The sequence below is a fragment of the Pteropus medius genome, unplaced genomic scaffold, assembly GCF_902729225.1.
Source record: "Pteropus medius unplaced genomic scaffold, Ma_sr-lr_union100, whole genome shotgun sequence".
NCBI lineage: Eukaryota > Metazoa > Chordata > Mammalia > Chiroptera > Pteropodidae > Pteropus > Pteropus medius.
This window is the reverse complement of record NW_024355205.1, coordinates 31,425,654-31,451,336: the sequence shown is the minus strand read 5'-3', so window position 1 is coordinate 31,451,336 and position 25,683 is coordinate 31,425,654. Positions and strand designations below refer to the sequence as shown.

Genomic DNA, 25,683 nt, shown 5'->3' with positions numbered 1-25,683 from the left:
AGCCCGCAATGACTCATCACTTAATCTGCAAGGTCAGTGCTGCAAGACTTCCCCTTCTGAGGGGCGTGCTGGATCTGGGATCTGACACCAACCTGATAAGCTCATCCTGAGGTGGGAAGTGACCTGCCTTCTCTCAGGAGGGCCAGTGGCACTATGCATCACCGCTGAGCGCGGCTTCCGCACACTGCGTGATTACTATAAACCAGGCAACACAGACGTCACATGGGAGTCCACACAGATCCGTGTCACAACCGTAGAAGGTGATCTCCGTTTCCCACAGGGGACGCCAAAGCCGAGAGGTGATAGCACTTGCCCAGAGTTACAGCCAGTAAGTGGCAGGGGAGGGATGGGAACCCGGCTCTGTGTGAGGCCAAAGCCGGCTCCCTGCAGCCGTCTCACCCTTCCACCCTCGAGCACCGGGTAAACCGTCTTCACGCTGGTTACTCATCCCCACGCCACAAGCGGCGAAAGCGGCGATGGGACTGGAAAACACCACCGCCAAACCTTGCGCATGATGGGGCAGAGACGCCAACCCAGCCAGCGACTAACCAGGGACGCTGCCACCCAACTCGGGCTGAAAGGACAGGCAGCAGCTGACAGTGGACCGATGACCTTTATGACAGGTCCCACTTCTAGTTCCATACTTTTTCTCCTGGGCAGGGACCGGTGACCACCATTATTATTATTATTTTTAACTCATTCTTCCTTAGGCGACACTTGATAGCTCAAATGTGTGATGGTTCTCTACTCAAGGACAAATGACTTGTCCACAGTAGAAGATCAGGGGCTGCATGTCTGCCCCTTCCACCCCTCCATCGCCTAGCACAGGCCACCGATTTTTTTTTTTTTCCTTCTCAGCTTCCTATAACAGACAATTTCAAAATGCATAGAAAGCACAGAGAAGATCGTAACAAAAGTTGAGGTACTGGTTTCCCAACTTTAAATTGACCATTGAGTCATGGCCAGTGCTGTTTTTCCTGTGCCGTCCACCTTGCTCTCAGCCCTCCCACTCTCTGGATTATTTTGATTGGATCTCAGACGTCACATCATTTCATCTGCAAATAATTCAGAAATGTATCTCTAAAACATAGGACCCCCCCCTTTTAAAAACGTAAACAAAATACCATTATAACACCTAAAATAAATGAACAATAATAGCTTAATGCATCGCCGAATATCTAGACAGCAATCCCATCTCCTCGATTGCCTTATGCTTCAGTTTGTTTGAATCAGGATCCCAATAAGTTTGACACTTTGTTTGTATAAATCATGGACACTGAAGAAACATCGGGCACAGATGACCACGTGAAAAATGAATCCTTGAAGGAACAAATGTACAAACTTGTATCTCATGATTCTTATGATCACTTCCAATACCTGGGAGCATATTTTTTCATTCAGTTATTCACCAAATATTTACTGAATATCTACTATGTGCCAGAGACCATTCGGGGCTGGATTAAAGTCTTTCTTGAACATGAAAGAAGTTGTGCTAGGATGGGTAAGGGTGATCAGTGCAGCCAACATGCTAGTATTCGATCTAGTATGGAGGTCAGCAAACTTTTTCAGGAAGTGCCGGAGTAAGTTTAGGTTTTACAGACCAGACAGTCCCTGTTGCAACCGCTCTCCTCTACTGTTGTAGTATGGAAGCAGCCATGGACCACACATTAAAAGATGGTACGACTGCATTCCAATAAAACTTTATTTACAAAAACAGCCTGGCGGGCCAGATTTCGCCCGCAGGCTGTAGTCTGCCAAGCCCTGATCTAAGCAAATCACACTCCCCTAGCACCAGCCTCCATGGTCAGTACCCAGGTTGGACCATCAAACTCACCTCTTGGCTAGCTGTCGAGGGTGAGAGGCAGGACCGAGGTGCGTGGAGTTAATACTGCTCGGTGAAAAAGGAAGCGACGGAAACCTGGGCACGACAGAGCAAGTCTGATACGCGAGGTCTCTTACCGTTCCGATAGTGCTGGAACCAAGGCGCCATCACCCAGGCAGACACGCGCTCCGCCAGCTCCGCCCGGACACGTACGGAGACGTTGAAATGCAGCGGGAACCCCTTCGAGAGGCTGGTTTGGGTGAAGCTACACTCTGTGGCCGTGATCCTCGTACAGTTCACCTCTGTGTACGGTGCGTGGACGTTGGACCACTTGTCACTGCCGGAGCTGAAAAGAAAAACGGGATTCCACGTCACAGAATTCTCTTTCCTATCACATGTGACAGTTTCCCCAGAGCTTTATTCAGCTATGACTCACGTACCGTAGAATTCACCTGTTTAAAGTGTCTGAGTCAGTGGCTTCTAGCATATTCAACAAGGCTGTGCAACCATCAACACAATTGATTTTAGAACATTTTCATCATCCCAAGAAGAAACCCTGTACCTATCGGCAGTCACTCCCCCTTTCCCCCATTTCAACCATTAATCTACTTTCTGTCTCTATGGATTTGCCTATTATGGAATCATCAACTATGTGGTCTTTTGTGACTATAAATGGGTTAATAAACTACATAGTTTTCTGTGAATCGCTCCTTTCACTTAGCCTGTCACGCTTAGCATGTTTTCAAGCATGATACATGCTATAGCATGTATAAGTATTTCGTCCCTTCTTTTGGCCAAATATTATCCCATTGTAGGAATATACCACATTTTGTTGATTCATTCATCTGTTGATGGACATGTGGGTTGTTTCTACTTTTTGGGTATTGTGAATAATGCTAAGAATATTCACATACAAGTGTTTGAGTGGACATATGTTTTCAATTCTCTGGGGTATATACCTAGGAGTGGAATTGCTGGGTCAATATGGTAACTCTATTTCTAACTATTTCCCAAAGCGGCTACACCACTTTACATTCCTGCTCGAAATGCATGAGGGCTCCAGTTTCTCCACATCCTCACCGACATTTGTTATTACGCCTTTTTAACTGTAGCCATCCTAGTGGGTGTGCTGTGGTATTTCACTGTGGTTTTGATCTGTAGTCCCCTGATGAATAATAATGTTGAGTATATTTTCATGTTCCTGTTGACCATCTGTATCTATCTTCTTTGGAGGACCATCTACTCAAATTCTTTGCCTATATTTTAATTCGGTTATTTGTCTTTTAATGGTTGAGTTGTAAGAATCTTTTATATGTTGTAGATACGAGTTGCTTATCAGATATTTGGTTTGCAAATATGTTCTCCCATTCTGTCCTACAACTGATCTTTTAAAGATTTTTTTAAAAATTAACTTAGTGAAATAAGTCAGATGAAAAAAGACAAAAACCCTATGCTTTCACTCACATGTGGAATACGAAACAAAAAATGAGCTAAAAAAAGAAAAACATACTTGTAGATACAAATAACAAAATGGTGGGTACAACTGATTTCAGCCTCTGTAGACTGTGTCTTAGAAGTGATACTATGTTCATACAAACCCCATTCATGCATCCAGCTAGTGTGGAGTTGGTTTTCACTGCCCATTTAAAGAGAATTTTTCCTTCCCCATATGAAAACCCTGCCAACTACATGGCCATGTGTCCTTGTAAGTGACAATGCGTTCCCCAGAGTCCCAAAGCTACATCCCCAAATGGGACTCTGGTCACCAGCTCTGACCTCTGTCCTTGTCTTAGGTGATAGATTTGGGAGAATGGGTGCCAGCACCCTCAATGAGGGGCAGTGGGCAGTATCCCCTCTAGGGACAAGCTATGCCCTGGACAATGACTCCGGGGATCACTGCCACTAGCTTCCACACAACACATGTGCTTCTCAGTGTACCTCTGGCCCTGACTAGAGACTTATCTTCTGTGACAGTGGCAAGTGACAAGATGAAAGCCACTTCAAGATGTGTGGCCAGGGCTTCCATAGATAGCGTCTGCCATATTCACACACCTCCAAGGCCTGGGGTCACAGCCCCTAATGGGGAGAGGGATTCCAAACGACAGGCGCCCCTCTCAGATTGGGGGTGTGCGCTTTAGAAGTACGTGATTTTTTTTCAAGGTCTATGGATACTTACAGATACACTAACCTCCTCTCCACTGATCCCAGCTATTGAACGTGGGCAAAAGGCCTCGTATATTTCAAAAGTTCATGCCTTAACTCACCACGGAATCAACTACCTGTGTTCCACTTCCTCGCCTCTCCTCCAAACTTGCCCCTTTCCCAGAAGTACTTTTTAAAACTGTTTTTCAAAGAAGGAGTTGAAAGAAGAACAAGCCATCCACATTTAAGTGACAGCCGACACACGAAGGCCAGCAGTTTGGGGGAAAGGAAGCTGCCTCTGGAAAGCTGCCTCCTCGTCTATTTGCAGAGGGTAAAAATAAGGCGACGTGGGCCCCATTTAAATGAAAAATGTAATAAACACAGCCTCAAGAGCATGACACTGCCCAGCGCCAGACTCTCAGCTTCTAGTCTGGCATTCTGACCAATCAGCCTGTCTGAGCCTACCCAGCGAGTCATCCTAGATCCTCCTTGCAGTGTACACAGTATAGATTGCCTCCGTCCCTGAATTTACTTAATTTTGAAAGCAACCTTTATCACGAGAGCGAGCACAGCATAGCACAGTGGTTAAAAACATGGACTCTGGAGCCATATTACCTGGGTTCAAATCCCAGTTACTTTACTTCCCTGTTCCTTAGACTCCTTACCTATAAAGTGGTGATAAACTATAGTAACTGCCTCCCAGAGTTGTCACGAAGGTAGAACCTGTGGCCATCAGGAAGGAGCCTGGTCAAGGGCCTGGTGCCTAGTAAGCGCCTTGTAGATATCTGGCAAACATTGGGGCAACTAAAGATCTCACCGTTTAGCCTGCGAGACCACTCCCCTTTGACCCAGCAAATCCTCTTCTAGGAATATAAGAAAATAATGAGATGAGTTATGTATGAGGACTTTACCTACAACAGTCACAAACATCACCTATCTCTACCCGTGAGTGGGGCACGTGTGATGCACCATGCAATAAAAATGTTTATGCAGAAATAATGACAGGAAAAAAATGCTCGCATGGTTAACTATGTTAAAATAATTTTAAAAGGGACACAGGACCCAAAAGCGTAACCCCAGCTTTGTTTCATTTTATACACACACCAGCACAGGTGGGGCACGACCTAGAAAGGGCCCTGCTATTTTCGAGAACAAAAATTGGGCTCTTTTTTTTTTTAAAGTGAAATATCCAAGTTTTTAATATTGATAGTAACTAGAATAAAAATCTAAACAATGTGGGCCAAATACAGCCTGTAGGCTGCACTATCTACAACCCCTGATATAAACTTCAAATTTTCCTACAAAGTGCTCTATGTGGTTTTGGTTTTGCTACTGTGACTGTCATAAAACAGAGGCACTTTTGTTTATAATTATAGTAATGCTTTACTGTAGAGAAACGGGATGGAAAGTTTTAAGTCCCACAAGCCTCAAAATTAAATTATTTAATGTAACTAAAATGTCCCGAATGTGTAAAAGTATCTAAAACAAAACAGAGGCAAAGCCCTCTTTCTCATCAAATCTGCGACTGGAAACGCAAACAAAATCAGCCTCAGGGTCAGTTTTTAGTGACCGCTCAACTTTTCTAAACAGGGACGTTCGCATTCACCCCATCCTTTGTGCCTTTTCCCAAAACTAACATCTACTCCGAAAAAAAAAAAAATCTACGAAATGCTTTCCAAAAAGAAAACAAAGGAAACAACTTAGTCTGTGATATGAAACTGTCAAAAGCTTTAAAAAATATGTATATATTTACGGACACTCTGTCGACGCACAAATGTACTTCCCCATTCAAGGTTAAGGAATGCTAGTCAATAAATCAGCTGGGACTTCCTGTTACTGAAATCTTTTTGTTTAGCTCTAGGATATTATGTTTACTAAATGCTGAGTAGGGCCAGCTTCAGGTATGTGACTTATGCAGTGACACAAAGCCCTACTCTTGGAGGGCACCTGGTTTGATGTGCTGCTGCTGCTGCCATCTTGAAATTCTTAATGATTTTTGAGCAGGGGCCCCACGGTTTCATTTTCCACTGGGTCCCAAAAGTTATGCCATTGGTCCCAGTGGACTGGTCTAGTAATTAGAGATGATTGTGTTTGTAATATATAATGACTTGAGGAATAGATAAATATGATTCAGAGATAATCTTCAAACCCCAGTTTAGAATCTGTTTTTATTAAGCGAATTTTGTTACAATGGACGTTTAAAGATGAAGAAGAAATCATGTGGAAACCCACTCTTCCAACACATTAACTGTCTATCATTTTTCTACTTGTTCTTGACCACAGACATATTCCGACTTTTACAGAGTTGCAACCACTACCAGATAATACACAATTATCCTGTTTAGTGGTCGCTTAATGGGCAACTATAACGTAACATGACACAGTTTGCCACCTTCTTGTTGATGGACATAAACATACACTTCAATGTGTATGTTTTTATGAATATGTTTTTTTTTCTACTTAGGGTAAAAGTAACATGAGCATTTCCAAGACTAAATAGAAGAATTACTCCCTAAGAGGGATGTGCCAATCGATCCTGATCCAGCATTGTATCTACCAACCACATTCTCACAAGCGTTGAGAATTACCATTTCTTTTCATTGTTTATTTGGTAATATAAAATGACTTAGTCAATAATTTTAACTTAGTCTTCAATGAACATATTTAACAACTAAGCAAATAACAACTGAGGACTTGGGTTCTGCCTTTCTACTTCCTATGTGTTACATAAAAGCTTGACAAGGAGGTGAGAGAGAATGAGGGGCCAGAATATAATGCAAAATGGAAAACCCACTTAGAAACTGAGAATTAACAATAATTAAATAGATAAATTCCTCATTAGGTCAAATGTGGCTTATGAGGTTGAATAAAGCAGATTTTTAAACCCGAAGAAGATGAAGACTAAAAGGTGCTTCCTGCCCTTTCAAGCCGGGAAGCCTGTTTATACAGGTTTCTCCTGAAACCAACGAGAGAATGAACTTCCGCCAAACTAAGAAGTCACGTGGATAGACAGCGGAGTTCTCTAAGCATTTGGATGAGTGGGAAGTTGTGAAATCTCGGTCCTTGGAGATTTTAAAAATGTGAGAGAAATAGCTGCTTCCCATGGATTTTGCTGACACTTGTGCCTACAGGCAGGAACGCGAAGCTGGCCTGGGTGGCTCAGCTCCCCTCCGTATCCCAAGAAAGACACCAACGGAAACATCTGCTTACAATTTGAACTGCACCTGGTAGACCACGGGCCTTGTGTCATTGCTCAGGGTCACCGGCTCCCAACTCAGAACCTGCATGGCATTGTACAGGTGAATCTTCAGGTTTTCAGGAGCAGGCAGCTGGGAACGAGAGTCTTGAAAGGGACAGAGAACAAGAGAAGGGAGAAGAGGTGGAATGGAAAGGGAGGGTCAAAAGGAGAAAACTCAGTTACACACATATTTAAACACACACTGCCGAACCACGTATACAACTCGGTTTTTGTCCAAGTGCAGAAACGGCATCACTCGACCTCCCCGGCATACCCTTACTCCCGCTTTGACTAAAGGGGGTACCATCGACACAGTCCATGGGAAGAAAGAGGGGCTTGGGGCTGCCTTTCCACCTGCAGGCGACAGGGGCTACGCACCAGAGTCTGGCCGGACTGGAATGCCTGCTCCGCCTTTAGCGAGTGTGCGTGACTGGGCAGGTCACTTACCAGTCAGGCCTCAGTTTCTGCTTCAGGAATAAGGGAAGAGTAATAGTACACTCCACAGGCTGTTGTGAAGATTAAATTGGTGGCCATGTGACAGACTCAGTACCAAGGGAGGGTACAGTAAACCTCCACAAACGCGTACACATGTGTCCCCACTCGCGCACGGAAGCAGGGGTGCAGAGCGTGCGCGAGCACGAGGCCTGCCTTCTGGGCTTTACCAGAGCTGCTCTGCTCCCCGAGGACCCCCCAGCATAACAATCACTGACGTGCTGCTTACAAGGCAGATTCCCAGGCCTGACCCCAGACGGGGAAATATGCATTTTCAGCAAGCTTCCCAGCTGAATCTTAAGCACATAAAAGGTTGAGAACTACAAACAACAAGCTGTCACACTCCCCAGGGAACCACCACCAAAATCAGAATTCCCCTCCTTGGGGTGACCTGGCAGACACAGCGCCAATCCCCCAGGCAGGTACTTTCTAGGACTGGGCTGGAGGGTGTGGGCTCAAGAGCCTACTCTCTAGTAAGCAAATACGATAAGATTTTCTCTGACACTGAAAGATTAATGAGAAACACCCAGAAGGTGAGAAGAAAAGTTTGGAAAACGTGCTGTACCAGAATTCAGAGCAGGAAATTCAAACCACACATTTTCGGTAAATGCATCCAATTTTGACGAACAGTGACCAGGTGGGCTTACGGCCCGGCCGGCCAGCTCTCCTTCTGAAAGATGCGTTACCAAGAGTCTGTGGCCACTTGTTTACTTACAGAATGTCCATCGTCTCCACATCTACGAGCTTGGCTAACCTTTGCTCCAGATCTTTATTGAACCAGCTAACCGACACTTTGCCCAATTCATACCAGGCCTCGTGAAAGCTGGGCCAAAGGCCGATGGACAGGGACAGCGTGGTGGGGGGCTGCTCCCCTGACGACCCTTCCCGCTCACTGTGGCTGCCAGGGCCACCAGACAGAGCTGAGCACTGAAGTCCTGCTTCCAGGGAGGGCCGTGCAGGGCCCCACGGGGTACGTGCTTGCTTTAGGCTGGGCGCCCATCAGAGACTCAGAAAGCCCCTACGCCTGGCATCAATTCCCTGGCATCTATTGATGCTGAAATAAATTACCATAAATTTAGTGTCTTAAAATAACCCAGACTTAGGCTCTTAGCAGTTCTGGAGGTCAGACGTTCGAAACAGGTCTCACTGGGCTAAAGTCAAGGTGTCGGCAGGGCTGGGCTCCTTCTGGAAGCTCCAAGAGGAAGCACAGTTCCTTGCCTCTCCCAGCTTCCGGAAGCTGCTCCTCTCTTTGACTGGGGGCCCTTCCCCCAGCAGCGCCGGGCTCAGTCCTTCCTGCTTGTGCTGCCATCTGTCTGGTTCTGACTCTTCTGCCTCCCTCTTCCATCTTTCAAGGACTCTGGAGATTAGATTGGGCCCATCCCAATCTAATCACCTCCCATCCCAGCATCCTTAATCACATCGGTGAAGTCCCATTTGCCATGTAAGGGGCTTGGCATGTGGACATCTTTGGGGACCGTTAGTCAGTCGCCTGCCGCAGTGCCCCCTCGCCATGTCTCCATCTCTGGGGCGGGGGAGTCAGCAGGCATTTCCTCTCCCTCCACCCTTCTCCCGACACCCCCATCTCCCCAGTCTAGACATGCGGCTAAGAAAGGAAGCACCCAGGGACCCAGTGATGAAGGAAGGGCTTCCACCCCGACGGACACGTGGGCCGCAGGGCTTCCCTGCCACAGACGGGCCTCCCACTTTCTTCGACTTTCATTCTTACCGAGGTGTGCGAGACGGGACCCGCAGTTCTGCCCTTGCATTTGAGTTTCCTGGAATCCTGCCTCACCGCAGTGAGAAGAAAACAAGCCTTAGAACTGTGCGTTGCCAGCGGCGTGCCACAGATCGTCCACCCGTTAACGGCCGCCTTGTCCCACTGCCCTCTCAGAAGGCCTGTCCTCGAACGGCCTCGCCCCTCGGTCTCCTTGTTTCTGGAAAACGGTGGACACACTCCCGCCTTGTGTCTCCCTTGCTGCTCCCTTGCTCCGGAACCTTCTTTCCTGCTGTGCCACAGCTCTCGACCCTTCGCGTCTCTGCTTGGGTGCCACCCTGTCAGAGCTGTTTCCTGCAGACCGTGCCCAGGGCACAGGGCGCCCTGTCTCTGCTTCTTCCGCCACCTTTGCTCACACCATGGTGGTCGGGAGGGTGTTCCAGAACCGGACTGCCTGCGCTCAAAGCCACACACTCTTCGTGGGAGCTTGGGCGAGCTGTTTCTGTTTCATCTCTTTGTGCCTCGGCTCGATCTCATCTGTAAAATGAGGATGATGACACTACAGACTTCAAAAGGTTGCAACAGCTGAGAACAGTGTGGGTACCACACGATTGCTGCCTCTTCTCATCGCTAGCAGCTTACTGACTCTCTCCCGCAGACACTAAAGCGGTGAGCTCCAGGAAGACTGGCGTTGTTGGGTTTAGGGGTTGTTTTAACGCCAGTGTCTGGAGGAGCAGACTTGCCACCTCCTTCAGACATTCCGTAGCCAGTTTTTTGTGTCCTCGGCTTGCACTCACCCACTCAAAACCCACGCAAAGCTTAGGCTCTCTTTTCCCTTCCTCGCTTTTGCTTAAGCCCTCCCTTTTCTGGCCTCAGAGGCTGTGGCAGGGAGTGGGTAGAAAACTCGGGACCATGGACTTGTATCTGGATGGCTCTGGAGTAGATATACTTAGGGCCATAGCACCTGCTGTTAATAGTGTTGACAAAGGCTCGATGGGAAGAGAACAGGATTTATGGAGCCCTGGAACCCTGATCCTGCCACCTACAGCCATGGGCCCCTGCCAAGCCCCGACCTGAGCCTCCGTTTCCTCATGAATAGTGAAATTATACAACCTCCCCCAGAGTTGTAGCCAGGAGCAAATGCAAGACCATGAAGGAAAGGCAAACCAGACACTACTGCCTCAGCATAATTTTTAAGATGTGACTATTTCAAGGTGTCCTGATGAATGACTGCTTCTGCAGGTGCTAAGTGCCAGGCAGTTACCCAGACCCCGCCTTTGGTGACCACCAACAGGGTGCCCAGCCCCGCACTGAGCACCGTATTTAATGGTCTGACCCTGTTGAAGGCAGAATAACGGTCCGCCCAAAGATGTCTGTGTTCTGTGACTATATCAAGTTCCACGGCAAAGGGGAATTAGGGTTGTTGCAATGAAACTGAGTTTCCTAATCAGAAGACTTAAAATAGGGAGATGATCCTGGACTATGTGGGTGGACCCAGTGTCTTCACAAGGCTGTCTCTAGAAGCTGGAAAAGGCAAGGAAATGATTCTCCCCGCCAGGACCTCCAGGAAGGACTGCGTCCCTACTGCACACTGATGCCAGCCCAGGGAAACCTGCATCACACCTCCAGAGCTGTGAGATAATAAATCTGTGTTGTTTTAAGGCACAAAGTTGGTGGTCATTTGTTACAGCATCAACAGAAGTGAATAGAGTCCCCGCGGGTGGACACCAGTGCTTTAATGACATCCTGGCTCTTGCAAGATAAAAGCGCACACCCTAAGTAGGGCATACAAAGCCCCCCTCTACCTTCCTCCTCCACAGTCTCTGGGGCAATGATTCCTAAACCGGTAACGGTAAGAAGAGATAACGTAGGTGTTGAGTGTGTCCCCGGCACCTTGCCAGCACAGCTTCTCTGCTCTGCCTTCTCGCCATAAACCACCACCTCTGATATACCCTGGATCTAGGCATTTGAGACTTCACACAAATTTCAGAATAGGCTACCCCAGGTCTTACGAGCATAGCTTGACAAACACACATCACACACAGATGATAAAGTACACACAGATTATTAAAATTAATCATTTACTCTCGACAATCAAGATCCTTCAGGATCTTTCCATGGATGGGTCATTATGATGAATATCACTGAGCCCACCTCCAGCACCCTGCAGATGAGGAGAAATTTTTAAAAAATCCCCTGAATCCTCAGCCATAACCAGGAAGTTGCTCACCGGACATGAGCTTATTTACCCAGACCATTTATCTCTTCAAAAAAAAAGACGGTTTGGGAGGAAAATGGGGCTGTTACCTCCTTCAAAAGAATGGTCGAGAAAATTAAGAAAGATGTACACGAAGCACTTACTTAACAGCTTGCCTGACCTAGAGGAGTGGCCCAGGATATGGTAGCTATTGCTATCATTTATAGAGTTTGCCTCAAACATTCCAGCTACTTGGTAGACTCGACTGTTGAAAAGTACAGACAAACAGGAGTGACTTAGTGTGCACTCATTTGCAATGGTTTTTATGTCATTGGGATTTACTGTTTTTTTTTGTCAATGGTCTCTAAGCACATCAGAAACTTTGGATGTTCAAGTCAGCAAATCACGGTAATACAATTGCACGGCACGAGGACGGATCCGATCCACTGGAAAACGAAGCGGCAGCTACAACAATTATTAGTTCAACACTCAGGTAATTAAATTACTAGAGTCAGTTGCACTGACTCTAATTGCATTTTAGAGCTGTTTAGTTTTCTATCCAAAGCAAATGGCCACCAAGCAAGGCAGCGGTTCCCTAACCTTTTTGGCACCAGGGACTGGTGCTCCTATGAGAATCGAATGTCTGTTGATCTGAGGTGGAGCGGAGGCGGTGATGCTAGCGCTGGGGAGCGGCTGCAAACACAGATGAAGCTTCTGTTTACTGGTCGCTCACCTCCTGCTATGCGGCCCAGTTCCTAATAGGCCACGGACCTGTCCTGGTGACCCCTGACCTAAGGTATCACTACAAATTGGGTCAGGGCCAATATTTTACATATGTTCTCCCTATAACAACTCTAAGGGGTAGATATTATAAGTCTCCCTTTAAAATTTTGTTTCCAATACTTATTTTTTCCCTCTGATCATAGAAACAATTTCTTGATTACTGAAGAACACCTGTAAATAATCAAAACACGTGGATATTTTTTCTATTACCTACTTACTATATAATCATTTTCATTATTTTCACTTTATGTTTTGACTAACAAAGAGTTTTGATTGTTTCGTTAAAAAATATCCCAGTTTCAAAATTGTTTATTACAAAAAATTTAAATAGTCACAAAAATAAAGATTAATGTAACGTGGCGATGCTTTTCGAAGGCTCTGTGGTGAAGAACCAGTTCATGTCCCATCATCACACAGACCCAAACTTTTGTAGACTACAGTAAAAGGCCATCACTAGAGAAATGGAAATGCCCTTGGGTGCTGCGGCAGTGTCAACCTCTGGGTTCCTGCTAACAGGTCATGGACCACCACATGCCCATCGCCCAGCTTGGGTAATTACCAACATTTTGCCAACCCCCAAATCCCACCTGAAGGAGGTCCAGGGAGGGTCCGCACCTCCTAGGTTGCTCAAGACTTGAAGTTGGGGAAGGGTGGAATTAGGATTCATACCCATTTGCCCAACTCCCAGAGGAAAACCATTGAACCAGGAGCACACATTCTCACAGACAAAGCTCCTCTCTCTCATCCAGGAGCTTTGGAATTTAAGGGCCTTTGCAAGGGATGCTGGTAGAAGAAACAAACCGGATCCACACCTTGAGACTTCGAATGGGAGGAAACTTCTAAATTCTTGAGACTTTTCAAGTGCTACCCAACCTATATCAGTCTCCCCAAGAGAAAGAAGCCAGCAAAACACCAACACAGAGAGAATGTTCTCCTACCTGCATCTTTATCACTGAGCTCTCCACGCCCCCCGCCACTCTTTTTTAAACATTTATATTCGGCTTATAAGTGTGGTCAGTTAGTGTCAGCGGTAGAAGGAGGCTGAGCCCAGGTAAGGGGCTATTTGGATGGGAGCAGAGCTGGGATTGAAAGTCTGGTCTCCCAACACAACTGGACGTCCAGATATTTGGGTCTTGCCTTGAGCGCTGACCCCATCTACCGGATCCCCGCGAACTGATCGATGGGATTTCACACCCACTGTCGACCACACAGGAAGACTGGGTCAGGGTCACACCTCCAAAACGGAGGTCGCTGCTCCTGGCTGACCGCCAGGCACGAAAGCCGCAGAGAAGGCAGACAGACCCGGGTCCCGCTTCCAGCTCCAGCCGCTGGCGAGGACGCGCCAGGCAGGGGCTACCGTCAGTCTGGCCATGACGAAGGATGTGTGGCCGGCAGAGGCGGCCTTTCCCCAAGCTCTGGATTCGGCCCTTCCTCTCTCTGTCCATTCTGAGAAGCTGGGAGACGGACCCGCACTCCGCTTCGAGGGCGTGACGGCGCGGGAGTGGGCGAGGAGGGGCAGCAGCGTGTCCAGATTCACGCGGGGGCAGCGTGAGTGTCCTTCCTCGCAGGGCTGGCCGGGACACCGGGAGGGGCTGCACTGGGTCCGCCAGCGCCCTGCCCGGACACGGCGCGGAATTCCCCGCCGTCCACCCCACACCGGCTTCCAGCTCCCCGCCGGCCCCCACCCGCCGCGGGCTCCCCGCAGACTCCCCGCTACGAGCCCTCCGAGGCTCCCTCATCAGGGCGCCCGCGCATGCTGTCGACCCATCGGGGGGTCCCTGTGCACCCCCACCTGCCCCGGGCTCCCCAGGACCCGCTCCTCCGCGGCGGCGACGCCTCCGTCCGGCGTCGGGGGGCCGCAGGCCCAGCTTACCTGCCGGGGGCGCCGCGGCGCCGCAGCCGCCGAGCTGCAGCAGCAGCGGCCACAGCAGGAGCAGCGGCGGCGGCGGCGGCGGCGGCGGCCGCATGGCCGCGGGTCGGCGCCGCGGGCTCGGCGGGGGCGCTGGGCGCGGCCCGGCCCCGGCGCGGGGTTCGCCGAGCCGCTCACGTCGCCGCCGCGGCCCTGGCGCGCACCGGGCGTGGGGCCCGCCTCTTCCCGGGCGGCGGCGGGGCAGGGAGTCCCACTCGGCCGCCGCGCCCAGGCCGGCCCCTCCCGCGCCGCGCCCCGCCCCGCAGCACCCCGCCGCCGCCGGGGACTTTCCCCGGCACCCCCAGCCGGCTCGCTGGCGGACGCTGCCGGGGTCCGCGGCCCGGTGGCCCCGAGCTGCCTCGGGCCGCAGCGCCCAGCACCGGGGCCGAGCCGGGGCCTCCCGAGGCCGCCTCCCCGAGCGCGGAGCGGCCGGCCCGGGCCAGGCACGGGGGTGCGGGGGGAGAGGGAGCCCCGCCAGACACCCACTTTCGGGGGTCCTGCGACCCTTCCGGAAAGACCCCGCGAAACCCAAGGCTCGGGGTGGGCCTCGCGTCCAGCCTGGAGCCCCCGTCCCCACCCGCGGCTCTCCGGCTGCTCCCTACTAACGCGGGGTCGCACAATTCGGGGATCCCTCCTTTTAAACTTTTGTTTTCTTAGTAGCCTCTAAAGAACACATTATTAAGCTTTTAATCCTTTTTTGAAAACAGGTTTTAAGAGTGAAGTTAGAAAGGACCTGGGTGAAGGAAGGAGCGGGCCTGGGGGTAGGTAATGGGGACGGAAGGCCAGGGAAAGGAGATGCGCCCCACATTTCACAACAGCCTGAGGGTTCGGCCCTGGGGCAGAAGTCAGGAGAATGAGGAAGTAACCTCAGGAACCGGGTGCGTGGGAGGCGGGGAGGCCCACTCTCCCAGGCTGCTCAGCGCGGAGGGAGGGGGCTAAGGGGGAATGAGGCGGGGGACACTGAGGATTGAACCACAGGGTCCTCAGGGCCGGGTTGGGAGCCTGCCGGGGCCGGCTGCCAACAGCGAATTTGGTAACATAGAGTTTTACTTCTGGACTTCTTGCATTTTATTTTCTTTCTGTAGAACTCTTGAAATTGGCCACTGTTGTAAAAGTATAAGATGAAATATCTAGCCATTATTTGAATGATCCTTTGAGTTTTTCAAGACACAGACATGTTCATATGTTAAGTGAAAAAACAGGATATAATTCAGAATCCTTGCAAACAATGATGCATGGAAAACGAATGGATCATTCGTTTACGAATACTAGCATAAAATACGTAGTAGGGTGATGAACGGTAACAGTTTTCTTTTTTAATACTTTTCTCCTTTTTTCCCCCAATGGACATTTAACTTTTATAATCAGGAAACAAATATATCTTGTTGAAGAGAAGGACAAACCCACATCTGTCTCAGCCCAGGCCACAGAGGGCTTGTCATCTCCCTCCACGTCAAGTTCAGGGGCAGTGACAATGAAGCCTGTTGTTTTTGAGGGGATGGTCACCCCACAAGGGGCTACTTGTTTCTCCCCAGCTGATGAGTCTTCCAAAGTTTATCTGTTTAGAGGAACTTAGCAGAACTCAGAGGGCTTCAGCTTTCCATCCAGAAGTCCCTGGCAGAGTACTAACAGGAGCATGCCCATTTTGCTATTTGGTTGGGCACCCTACTGTCACCTCAAGCACACAGTATCCCCAAAGCAAGTAACTGTCCTCAACTCCACAGCAGCTTGCCGCGGGAAGGCCACTTCTTGGTGGTTGCCTTTCCATTTCCCTGCTCCTCCTGTCTGGAAGACATTTGAAATCATCAGTGGATGACTGCCTTCCACAGAGGTGCTCGATCTGATGCGATCAGGAAGCCAACCTTGTTGGCATTTCTTGAGAAAGGCATCTAGCATGCACTGCCCTTTGCTTGGTTCCGTCCCTCACGTGGCATCATGCAACACCTTGATCATTGCATATAACCTCCTCCCTTTCTGAGGCAGAATTACTGTGAAATTACCGAAAGCTTAAACCCCAGAGGCCTCCACTTGCACAACCTTTTCCATAGAAGAGGCAGCCAGTGCTGTGTTCTCACAGTCATATGCTTTTGTGCAATCTGCAAAGCAAGAGATTTTTAACCACAGTTGTTAGGATCTGTCTCTTTCCTCTTTGACTTCTCCTTTAACATACTTATGGAGTGCAGTGTTGGAGTGGCCGTGGCATTTTTATTTGTTATTTTTGACTGTGACATTTGCGAGAAATGTTTTGACATTATGTATCAACAAAGTTGCAAAGTTAAAAGAAACTTTTAAAACTATCAGTAAGAAACACTTTGACAAATCATTCACGAGGAAAGACTTCTATTTTTCTGGATTTTGTGATATTAGCTTTAAAAAATTTGTAACGCGATTTGTTTTCTCATTCTAAATTAACACTTTAGTACTTAATTTTACACCCTTAGTTGTGTATTTTTAACAAAAAGGGCTCCCACATGGTATATAAACTTCAGCCTTACAAAACCTGAATTGCCCCATCCCTTTCCATTAATTTGTTGTCTTTCAATCAGCTGATTGTCCCTAAATATTGTCCTCATGCTAATAATCTAGAGGTGCTCCCCTTTGTTCCAAGAAATGCCAGCTGCAAGGTCAGAGGGACTGGCACTTAAATTGGACAAATTCACCTCAGGTCCCCAGAGACTGAGTCCTGCCTTCTCATGTCTTTCAAGGCCCCAAATGCAACCTTCAAGGGTTGCATTTCTGCTTCCCCGGTGGGCCCACCTTAAAACCTCATCCCACAAATTCATACTCTTTTCTTCTCTACTCCCTCCTATGAGAGACACTTGCAAGAAGCAACGATTACAAAATACAACATTCTGCATTTCATTCCTCCGTAAAACAGGGGATGGATAATATCCTGAAATTTGGCAGGGAGAAGAGAGAATAGGCAGAGAGAGGAAGAAAGTTTACTGATTCTTTTAACCCTTTAAAAAAGAGGAGCTACATCTCCATTTTAGTTAAATGCCAAAGCTTTAATATTCCCAACCCGGATGAGTGCCCTGGAAAAGCCTCAACAACTCCAGGAAGAGGGCACAGGGCTTCAGGAAGCTTCTGGTGGGAACTGGAAGCGGTGAGCTTGAGATTTCTTTATGGGTTCTCAAGGAAGTGCTTGTGTGATGAAGCCTCTTGGGTTTCATAATTCAGACAATCTCAAACTGATCTCGTTTCTTTTGAAAAGATTAAGATCATATCATCCTTTTGTGTTTAAATCTGTCCCCTGCGTCCTGTCGACTTATAGGAAAAACCTGGCAGGTTGGGCACCCGTAGGAGTAGTTTATTGTCAAGTTCAGGCTGGGCGGTGGCTGCCAAGTCAGCCAAGTGAAGTCAGGAGGTGGGACATCAGATGAGTCACTACGAGTGCCATCAGCAAACCAAGGAGTTACACCCTCCCTCTCTGAGAAGAATAGGTACCATTCATCGAGACCCTACCCTATGTCGTCTATAATGCTCCTCCATCCTCGTAGCAAACCTATGGGGTAAGGTAAGCGGCTACGTGTCCTGTTTTCTGACTGTTGAGCCCTGTTTGGACACCCTCGTTATATTTAGGGAATTTTCAGCCACTATACTCCTCCTCTGGGCCAAGAATCACAAAAATTTCAAGAACCACCAGGAGTTCCTCTCAGAACTCAATTCTTCAAGAACTTTTCATGAGGGAAATCAGCCCCATATAATCAAAAGAATTTTACGTTACATACCCTGAAAGTTAAAGACATATATTACTCTGTCTTTGGAAATACGTGTATGAATATCCTTTCATAAATATTCTTTACCTTGTTTATTGTGATCCCCTTTGTTTTCAAAACGTGTATTCTAATTTGATTACTGTTACTCTTTGTGTATGGAACATGTGTCCTGGAACCTCTCGTTAAATGTATGCTGTAGCTTCATTTACCTGGGAGCACAAGGGCCCCCCTTCTGTGCGTGTGTGCATGTGTGTGTGCACGTGTGTGCGTGTGCACATGTGTGGATGCATTCTGGCGGGGTGTTATGGACTGAACGTGTCCCTCTAATTTCATATGTTAAAAGCCCTCATTCCCTCGTGATGGTGTTTGGAGATGTGGCCTTTGGGAGGTGATCCGAGTTAGGGGAGCTTATGAGTGTGGGGCCCTCATGGTGGGGATGGTGGGCTCTCTGCGAGTCAAGAAGAGAGATCTCGCTGGAACCCAGCCATGCTGGCACCTGGATCTTGGACTTTCAGCCCCAGAACTGGGAGAGAAGAAATGTCTGCTGCTTAAGCCCCGCCCCCCGTCGGTGGTATTGTGTTCCGGCCAGCTGAGCAGACTAAGACGAGGGGTCTTGATCTCTGGTTACACCAGTGCTTGAAAAAGACACGGAACAGAGCTGCTAGAAATGGAAGTGACAAAGTCACCTGACGGGGTTCCATCTGACGGACGCTCCTCTCATTTCACGGAGATTGGGAAACAGTAATAGTGACCTTTCAAAAAGTCTGTGTTTGCACTGCCACAACATGACACCCTGTGCGGACTAAGTCCACGAGCGGTCAGTTCCTGTTTTATAACCACTCAGAAGTCGCCAGTCAGCGTTTCTGGTGGCAGAACTGCATTACCACACCGAGGGGGTGCGATTCCAGCCACAGATAACGAAACTTGGAGTTTTAGCTCACCCAGGAAGCCTTCCTGAGGGCAAATGAAGGATTTCTCTGGGGCTCTGAGGCCTTCATTTCCTCCGGGAAAGTCTCCCAGCGACACGGGGACCCAGGCTGGCAGCCCTCCGCTCGGCGATGGGTGAACCATGGTCCGCTGCTGTCCTGGGCCCCCTGTTCCGGGGTATGAGTTCTCTCTGGTTGCTATAACGAATTACCGCAAATTTAGCAGCTTAAAACAAAATTTCATTATCTGACAGCTCTAGAGGTCAGAAGTCCAAAGCGGGTGGGCAGGACTGCATTCCCTCCACAAGCCCCGGGGGAGAATCTGTTTCCTTGCTTCTCAAGTGTCTAGAGGCACCTGCCTTCCTGAGCTCCTGGGCCCTTCCTGCACCTGCAGGCAGCAGCCTGGAGTCTTCAGCTCTCAGCCTCTCTCTCCGATCTCTGCTTCTATCCTCACATCTCCTTTTCTTTTTTAAACTGAGATGTAATCGCCACCCGCTATTAACTTCCGGTGTACGGCGCGACGACTCCACGTAGGTAGATATCACGAAGGGTGGTTAATATCCATCCCCAAGTGTGGTCACAGACTTTTTTCTTGTGATGAGAACTTTAAAGATCTGCTCTCTTAGCGACTTTTCAATATGCCGTACAGTGTTAGTCGCTGAAGTCTCTGCGGTGTACGTCACCTCCGATGACTTAGTTAGTTTATACCTGGAAGTTTGTACCTTTCCACCCCTTTCACCCGTTTTGCTCCCCCCACCCCCGCCGCTGTCAGCCACCGATCCGTTCTCTGGATTTATGTTTGTTGCTGCTGTTGTTACTATGCCACACACGAATGCGATCGCACGGTATTTGTCTTTCTTCGTCTGGCTTATTTCACAGCACGATGCCCTTGGGGGCCATCCATGTCGTCACTAATGGCAGGACTTCCTTCTTGTAATGGCCGAGTCATATTCCATGGTGAATACTCACCGCAGCTTCTTTGTCCCTGCAGCCATCCACTTTATGACACCTCAGACCCCTTGGTTCCCTTAGAGGAACACATGTGCTTACGGTGGGTCCACCTAGGTCGTCCAGGATAATCTTCCCACCACAAGATCCTCAACTTAGTCACACCCACAAAGTCCCTTTTGCCAAGCAAGGTGACATATTCACAGGTTTCGAGGATTAGGACATGGACATCTTTGGGGGCCATTATGCAGCCCTCCATGGGGGCTGCTCCGACTGACACCAGACAGGTGGGTGATCGCTCTCAGCACCTCTACCTTGGACTCTGGTACCCCTTCAGTCTTGCATTGTCCCCTCACCTGGCACACACACCTCCAAAGCGCCTGGTGTCCTTAGATTGGCCCCTACACCAATACTGCCCCCTCTCAAAACCGAAGGTCCTGGGGCTACGTTTCCTGGGGCTGGCATTCATCCTTGTTAAATTCAACGTACTGTTAACACGGCTGGTGGAAAAGACCTCCTTATAAAAGAGGAGAAAGATTAACATTGTTTTCTGGAGCTTGGGGTTAGGGCAGGTGGGGGTGGAAAGGATTTGCTCCATTTCTCGAGAACTCCGTGTAAATTCATCTGTCAACAAGGCTCTGACTTTCTGATGGAAGAATGTACTAGTTGGGCATGACCTGGGCAGCGCCGGCCAGTCATCAAGTCTACTGGCAGGTGCGTTAGGAAAAATACAGTTCCCCGCTAGTGTCCCCTTCTCTGTCACATTACCAGGACATTCACAACACTTCTGACACTCTGGTCACCAATATGAGGGTCCCCTGCCCCCCATATCAAGCAATTCTCCATGACACCAGCTGGGTGTCCTACGGTTTAATTGACTTCTCACCCTATCTATCTGGAGATAGTGTTGGATCTCACAGGTTTAGGGCTCAATGCCACTAGACGGCCCCCACCATTTCAGAAGCCAATTTCAAGTAGTAGGTCCCCAGGTTACCCACAACTTCTGTTTGACTTGGCTACAAATTGGAGGTTCCCATGACCCCCTCCTTGGGGTCAAATTAATTTGCCAGAACAGCTCACAGAGCTCAGGGAAACACTGGCTTATGTCTGCCATTTTATCAAAGGATACGACAAAGGATAAGGAAACAGATGGCAGCCAGGTGAAGAGATACACAGGGTGAGGTCTGGGAGGGTCCCGAGCACAGAAGCGTCTTCTGTCCCTATGGAGTTGGGCATGTCACCCCCCCAGGACAGTGAATGTGTTCACCAACCCGGAAGCTCCCTGAACCCCATACTAGGAGGCACAATCGATCATTAACTCCATTTCCAGTCCTTCTCAAAAGAATTGGGGGGCTGGGCTGAAAATTCCAAGCTTGCTCTTTTTGGTGACCCATCCTCACCCAAAAGCCATCCAGGAGCCCACCCAGAGTCACCCCATTAGAATGAAAGACACTCCTATCACCCAGGAAATTATAAGGGTTTCAGGAGGCCTGTGCCAGGAGCCGGGGCAGAGACCAATATGTATTTTCTATTATCTCACAGTAAGGAAGAAAGAGGGTCATCTGGAAAAGCAGGTTTCTTCATTTAATTTGTTCCTCTCCACAAACAATTTTTTTCTGGGTACACGTTTCCCTTGAAAAGGCTCCTGCCAGCATTGAGACTTCTGGGAAAAGCTGGTGTGTGATGTTATACTGTCAGCCACCTGGCCCAATGTGCTGGCTTAGCTTGGGCAGTACCTATGAAAAATCAGCTTAATTCTACTGCTCAATAATAAAAAAAATTAATCCTGGACCTCATTCTCTAGAATTCTAAGGCAGCTTAGAACAATAAATATACGATATGACTGTTTGTACCATATGCATGTATTATTTTTTAATGTAAACATCCATAATTAAAGAAGGACACATGGTAAAAGATATTAGATAAAAAATTATAGGCCTCGGGGCAAGTATATAAGCCTAGGGAATTAAGACAGAGTGTGTTGAGGGGGACGGGGAGAGGGAGTATGCCCATATGTAGTCAAAAAACCCTACATGTTCACTAAAATCAGCTTCCTAGCAACCCAACTGAAAACCTGGCTACTTAATGTCCAAAGTGCTCTAGTATCTGAAGAAAAGGCAGTTGACAAGACATGCATTTTGCTTCCCGCTTGACTTCTGCTCCGGATTACTTTTGCCTTTGCTGGGCCCTCAGGGTGTGGGCTAACTTAAAATGGTATTTTCATTGATTTGTAACTTCCAAACTTAACACACATGCATTTTTTTCCCCCTTGTTATAATAATAGTATTTGCTCATGGTGGGTAAGTGTATAAACTACGGAAAAATGATAAAGAAGAGAAAAAATTGCCCCACAATCTTACAACCCAGAAAGAACCATGGTTTGTATCTTGAAATTCTCAAGTTCTTGAGCGCTTATAAAATGACAAGGAGGCAGCATTACTTTGCCCTTTTGGAGAAAGTCATAGAAACCACATTCGGGATGAAATAGAAAGGAATCTTCTGCTGCTCACATGCTTGTGTTTCATGACTATGTAAAAATCAGGCTGCCTATGTTTTCAAGACATTCTACAGACATAGCCTTGACTTTGCAAAGTCTGGAGCATGACTCAGGCCGGGGGAAACGACACCAGATACCTCATGTTCATTCTTTAGCAATCCTCAAGCTGAAGCCTCAGGTCGGCTCTTTCTGTGAAAAGTCATGGGCGCTGTGCAGAGGCCACTGGAGCCTGTCCTGCATCTCACGGGTTTTCAATGCCTGGTGAAGTTCCCTCTTCTCTTGCAGAGCCTTGAGCTTCCCTCAACATGAACTTCTGTTTCCATTTTTCTTTGAAGCCTAAAACACCATAGTTTTGCGACTTACTGTGTGTTCACACAAAACAAAACAGGCACAGATTCATTTAGATACATTTGTCAGTGAACGCAAGAACAGAAAGAGTCCAGGGACAGTGAAGCGTGTTTAGAAAGCACAGATTGTTTTCAACATTGTGTCTTTCCTTCCTTCCTTCCTTCCTTCCTTCCTTCCTTCCTTCTTCCTTCCTTCCTTCCTTCCTTCCTTCCTTCCTTCCTTCCTTCCTTCTTCCTTCCTTCTTCCTTCCTTCCTTCCTTCCTTCCTTCCTTTTCTTGTTCATTTAACAAATGTTTATTGAACATCTGTTCCATAGTAGATCCTGTTCTCAACACAATCAAGAAAAACTCTAAGCATGTGGAGTTTACATTTTAGTAGAGGTGACAGAGGACACACAGCAAACATGATGGTGGTGAGCTTGCTCTCGAGAGGACGAGTCAGATTGAATTCTGTCTCAGGCCTTTCTCTTGTTGTCTGCAGCTGCCAGTTCTGTAGAAGCCACTTCTCTTTTACATTGCATTGCTAGTGGTAGATGCTGAGGTGGTCGGACCCTGTGTGGGGAATGGGGAAGCCCTGGCAGGAGCTGAGGTGGTCCTTTGTACCAATCCACACAGCTTTTCAAAGTCCCCAACTGTAGCTTGAGGGAAACACTAGCTCAGGCACCTGGGAGGTGTCCACTAAGTGGCTGCGTCTTCCCACCTGTCTAAGGGTCTCACCTTCAGCTCACAGTCCCACCAGCTCCCCTGACTTGGAGAGCCTCCTGCCCTGCCTTGGCCCTCCCAGAACACGCAGTGAGGAGGGCACTGTTGCCCCCTGACACTGTCTTAAATACCCAGGGACATGAGTACAGCTGCAAACACATCCTTACTCACTCTCTCAGGTGGTACAGGATCATCTCTGCAGATGAAGCCCTGGAATCTACCTGGACCATTTCAATCAAGACTCAGGGACACTTTCTTTTTCCCCAAAAGGGACATCATTCACATTGCCTCAGGAAATGAAGAGTCCTAAAGAACTCTGATTAAGTTTCGACTTATCTAAGTATCCAAAGAGACACCTCCATTGCCTTTTTTTATTTTTCAACAAACATTTGTTGAGCACTTACTATGTGCCAAGCATTGTTCTAGACACCCGAGATACAGCCCACACGAAACCATTGTAGCGAAATTTAAACTGTAACCAATCCTCCAACTTTAATAATTTAATTATTAACAAGAGAGAAATGTCCTTTAAACAGGAAGCCAGAGAGAAAACTAACGAGTAAAAACAGATTACTGAAAATATTATGCACTTCCTGACCTAGATAAACATTTTCATCAGCAGGAAGAGCGCGTTTGCTAAAAAGGTGAGCCCAGCTATGCGCTATCAGTTGCCTTGACAATACTAGGAAACAAGAACCATCAGGCCATTTTTGCCATGTAAATCAAATCAAATCAGGCACCATGTCCAACTTTCCAAATCTCTAGAGTTGGACAAATCCCAGAAAACATAGGGATGGCAGGCTGGCATTGAACCTGCTGTGAGCACAGCTGAGATGCTCGTGAATTTATTCAGAGAGGTGGATCCGCCTTCTCTGAGCCCACTCCTTGCCTGGAGAACCCAGTCATCCACATCCAAATCCTCTCCCCCTCAATCCCACACCCCCTGACCTGGCTCCACCCACTGCAGCCTCCTAACTAGGAGGAAGGAAGGGCCATCCTTTTATTTCTCCATTGGCTTTCTTTTCACAAGCATTTCTCACCCCTCCTATCCCACCCACCACTATAGCAACATCAACAACAGGGCAAACGCAAAACAGAAAAGACCGTTTCTCTTCCACAAATTAAATTTCTATTTAGCCCCTTTACTTTAAAGCATATGAACTTAAAAAGAAAAGACCTTTCAAGGCAAGAGGCAACAAATATATTTGAGATAAAAAAAAAAAATAGCTATTAGAAGCCCAAATAGTGTTTTGATTCGGAGACAAAGGCCAGGGGTATTTATGAGAAAGGGGAAGGGAACACTTACATCAGTAGAAGGGATTTCTATTGCTGCAGAAAAAAGTGATGCTCTTTCTAAATAATGTTTTTAATTTTCCATCTGCTAGTCATCAGTCTGGTAGTCATAGTTTCTGCTTTCTTGTTATCTTTGCAAACAGTTCTCTGAGACTCGGTGTTACTTTGTTCTGGTGCAAGGGTTACTTTGACCTGTTTCAACATTCCAAAGGGTTGCGGGTAAGACGTGCAAACCAGTTCCTCTGGGATGGCAGCCCGACTCCATTTTAAAGGGGCTCCATTTATGTTATTTTTTACAGGCAGATGAGTCTCATTTCCCCAAATCAAAATGCGAAACTTCCACTCAAGCTTGCATTTGGAAATGGTCGTAATTGGTAGGTAAAGGACCCCACACGTGACAATGGAAAAGAACGAGACAAGACGATGCAACTGATTACGAGGAGAAGGTACACCGGAAACTGAAATGTGTTTCATTGTGACTTTTTAAAAACTACGACATCAGAGCTATTGTCTACCCATTACTTAGAGTTATCATAAAATCTTTTATGTTTAAAACATAGCATTTGTGATAAAACATGGTTCTCCTTTAGTAACTAATTGTCACTGGAATCTTTTTCCATATCAAGTTTACATTTTGGATAATTTTAGATTTACAGAAAAGGTGCAAAGATAGTACAGAGAATTCTGTATGCACCCTTACCTCGTTTCAGTTTTTCTAAGGTTAACATCTTACGTTTCTAAAGTACATTTGTCAAAACCCAGAAACCAACATTGGCATTTTAATATTAATGAAACGCCCAACTTTACTTGGATTTCACATTTCCACGTGAGTGTCTCTTTTCTGTTCCAGGACCCAGTGCAGATGATCCTGTATCACCACTTGCATTGCCTTGGATTCTTTCCGAAGTGGCAGATATGGGATTGCAGAAAGGGTAGACTTCATTACATGTTATC

At 47.7% G+C, this 25,683-nt stretch overlaps 1 protein-coding gene and 1 long non-coding RNA gene across 3 annotated transcripts in view; one reads left to right on the top strand and one right to left on the bottom strand.

Annotated features, from left to right (window-relative positions):
- IFNGR2 (interferon gamma receptor 2) overlaps positions 1 to 14,370 on the bottom strand; it is a 21,653-nt gene extending 7,283 nt beyond the window's left edge. The window contains exons 1-3 of one of the 2 annotated variants that reach the window (XM_039857864.1): positions 14,181 to 14,370; positions 7,175 to 7,307; positions 1,960 to 2,168 (exon numbers count right to left, since the gene is read on the bottom strand). In XM_039857864.1, coding sequence (XP_039713798.1) covers positions 1,960 to 2,168; positions 7,175 to 7,307; positions 14,181 to 14,355 — 517 coding nt within the window. In that variant the 5' untranslated portion in view covers positions 14,356 to 14,370. Of the gene's footprint in view, positions 1 to 1,959; positions 2,169 to 7,174; positions 7,308 to 8,409; positions 8,447 to 14,180 lie in introns of those variants that run through there. The other variant, XM_039857865.1, reaches the window with a different exon arrangement.
- LOC120598796 (uncharacterized) lies at positions 13,545 to 25,683 on the top strand. The gene is made up of 3 exons (XR_005651752.1): positions 13,545 to 13,936; positions 25,029 to 25,175; positions 25,580 to 25,683. It is a non-coding gene; the product is annotated as an uncharacterized LOC120598796 (long non-coding RNA).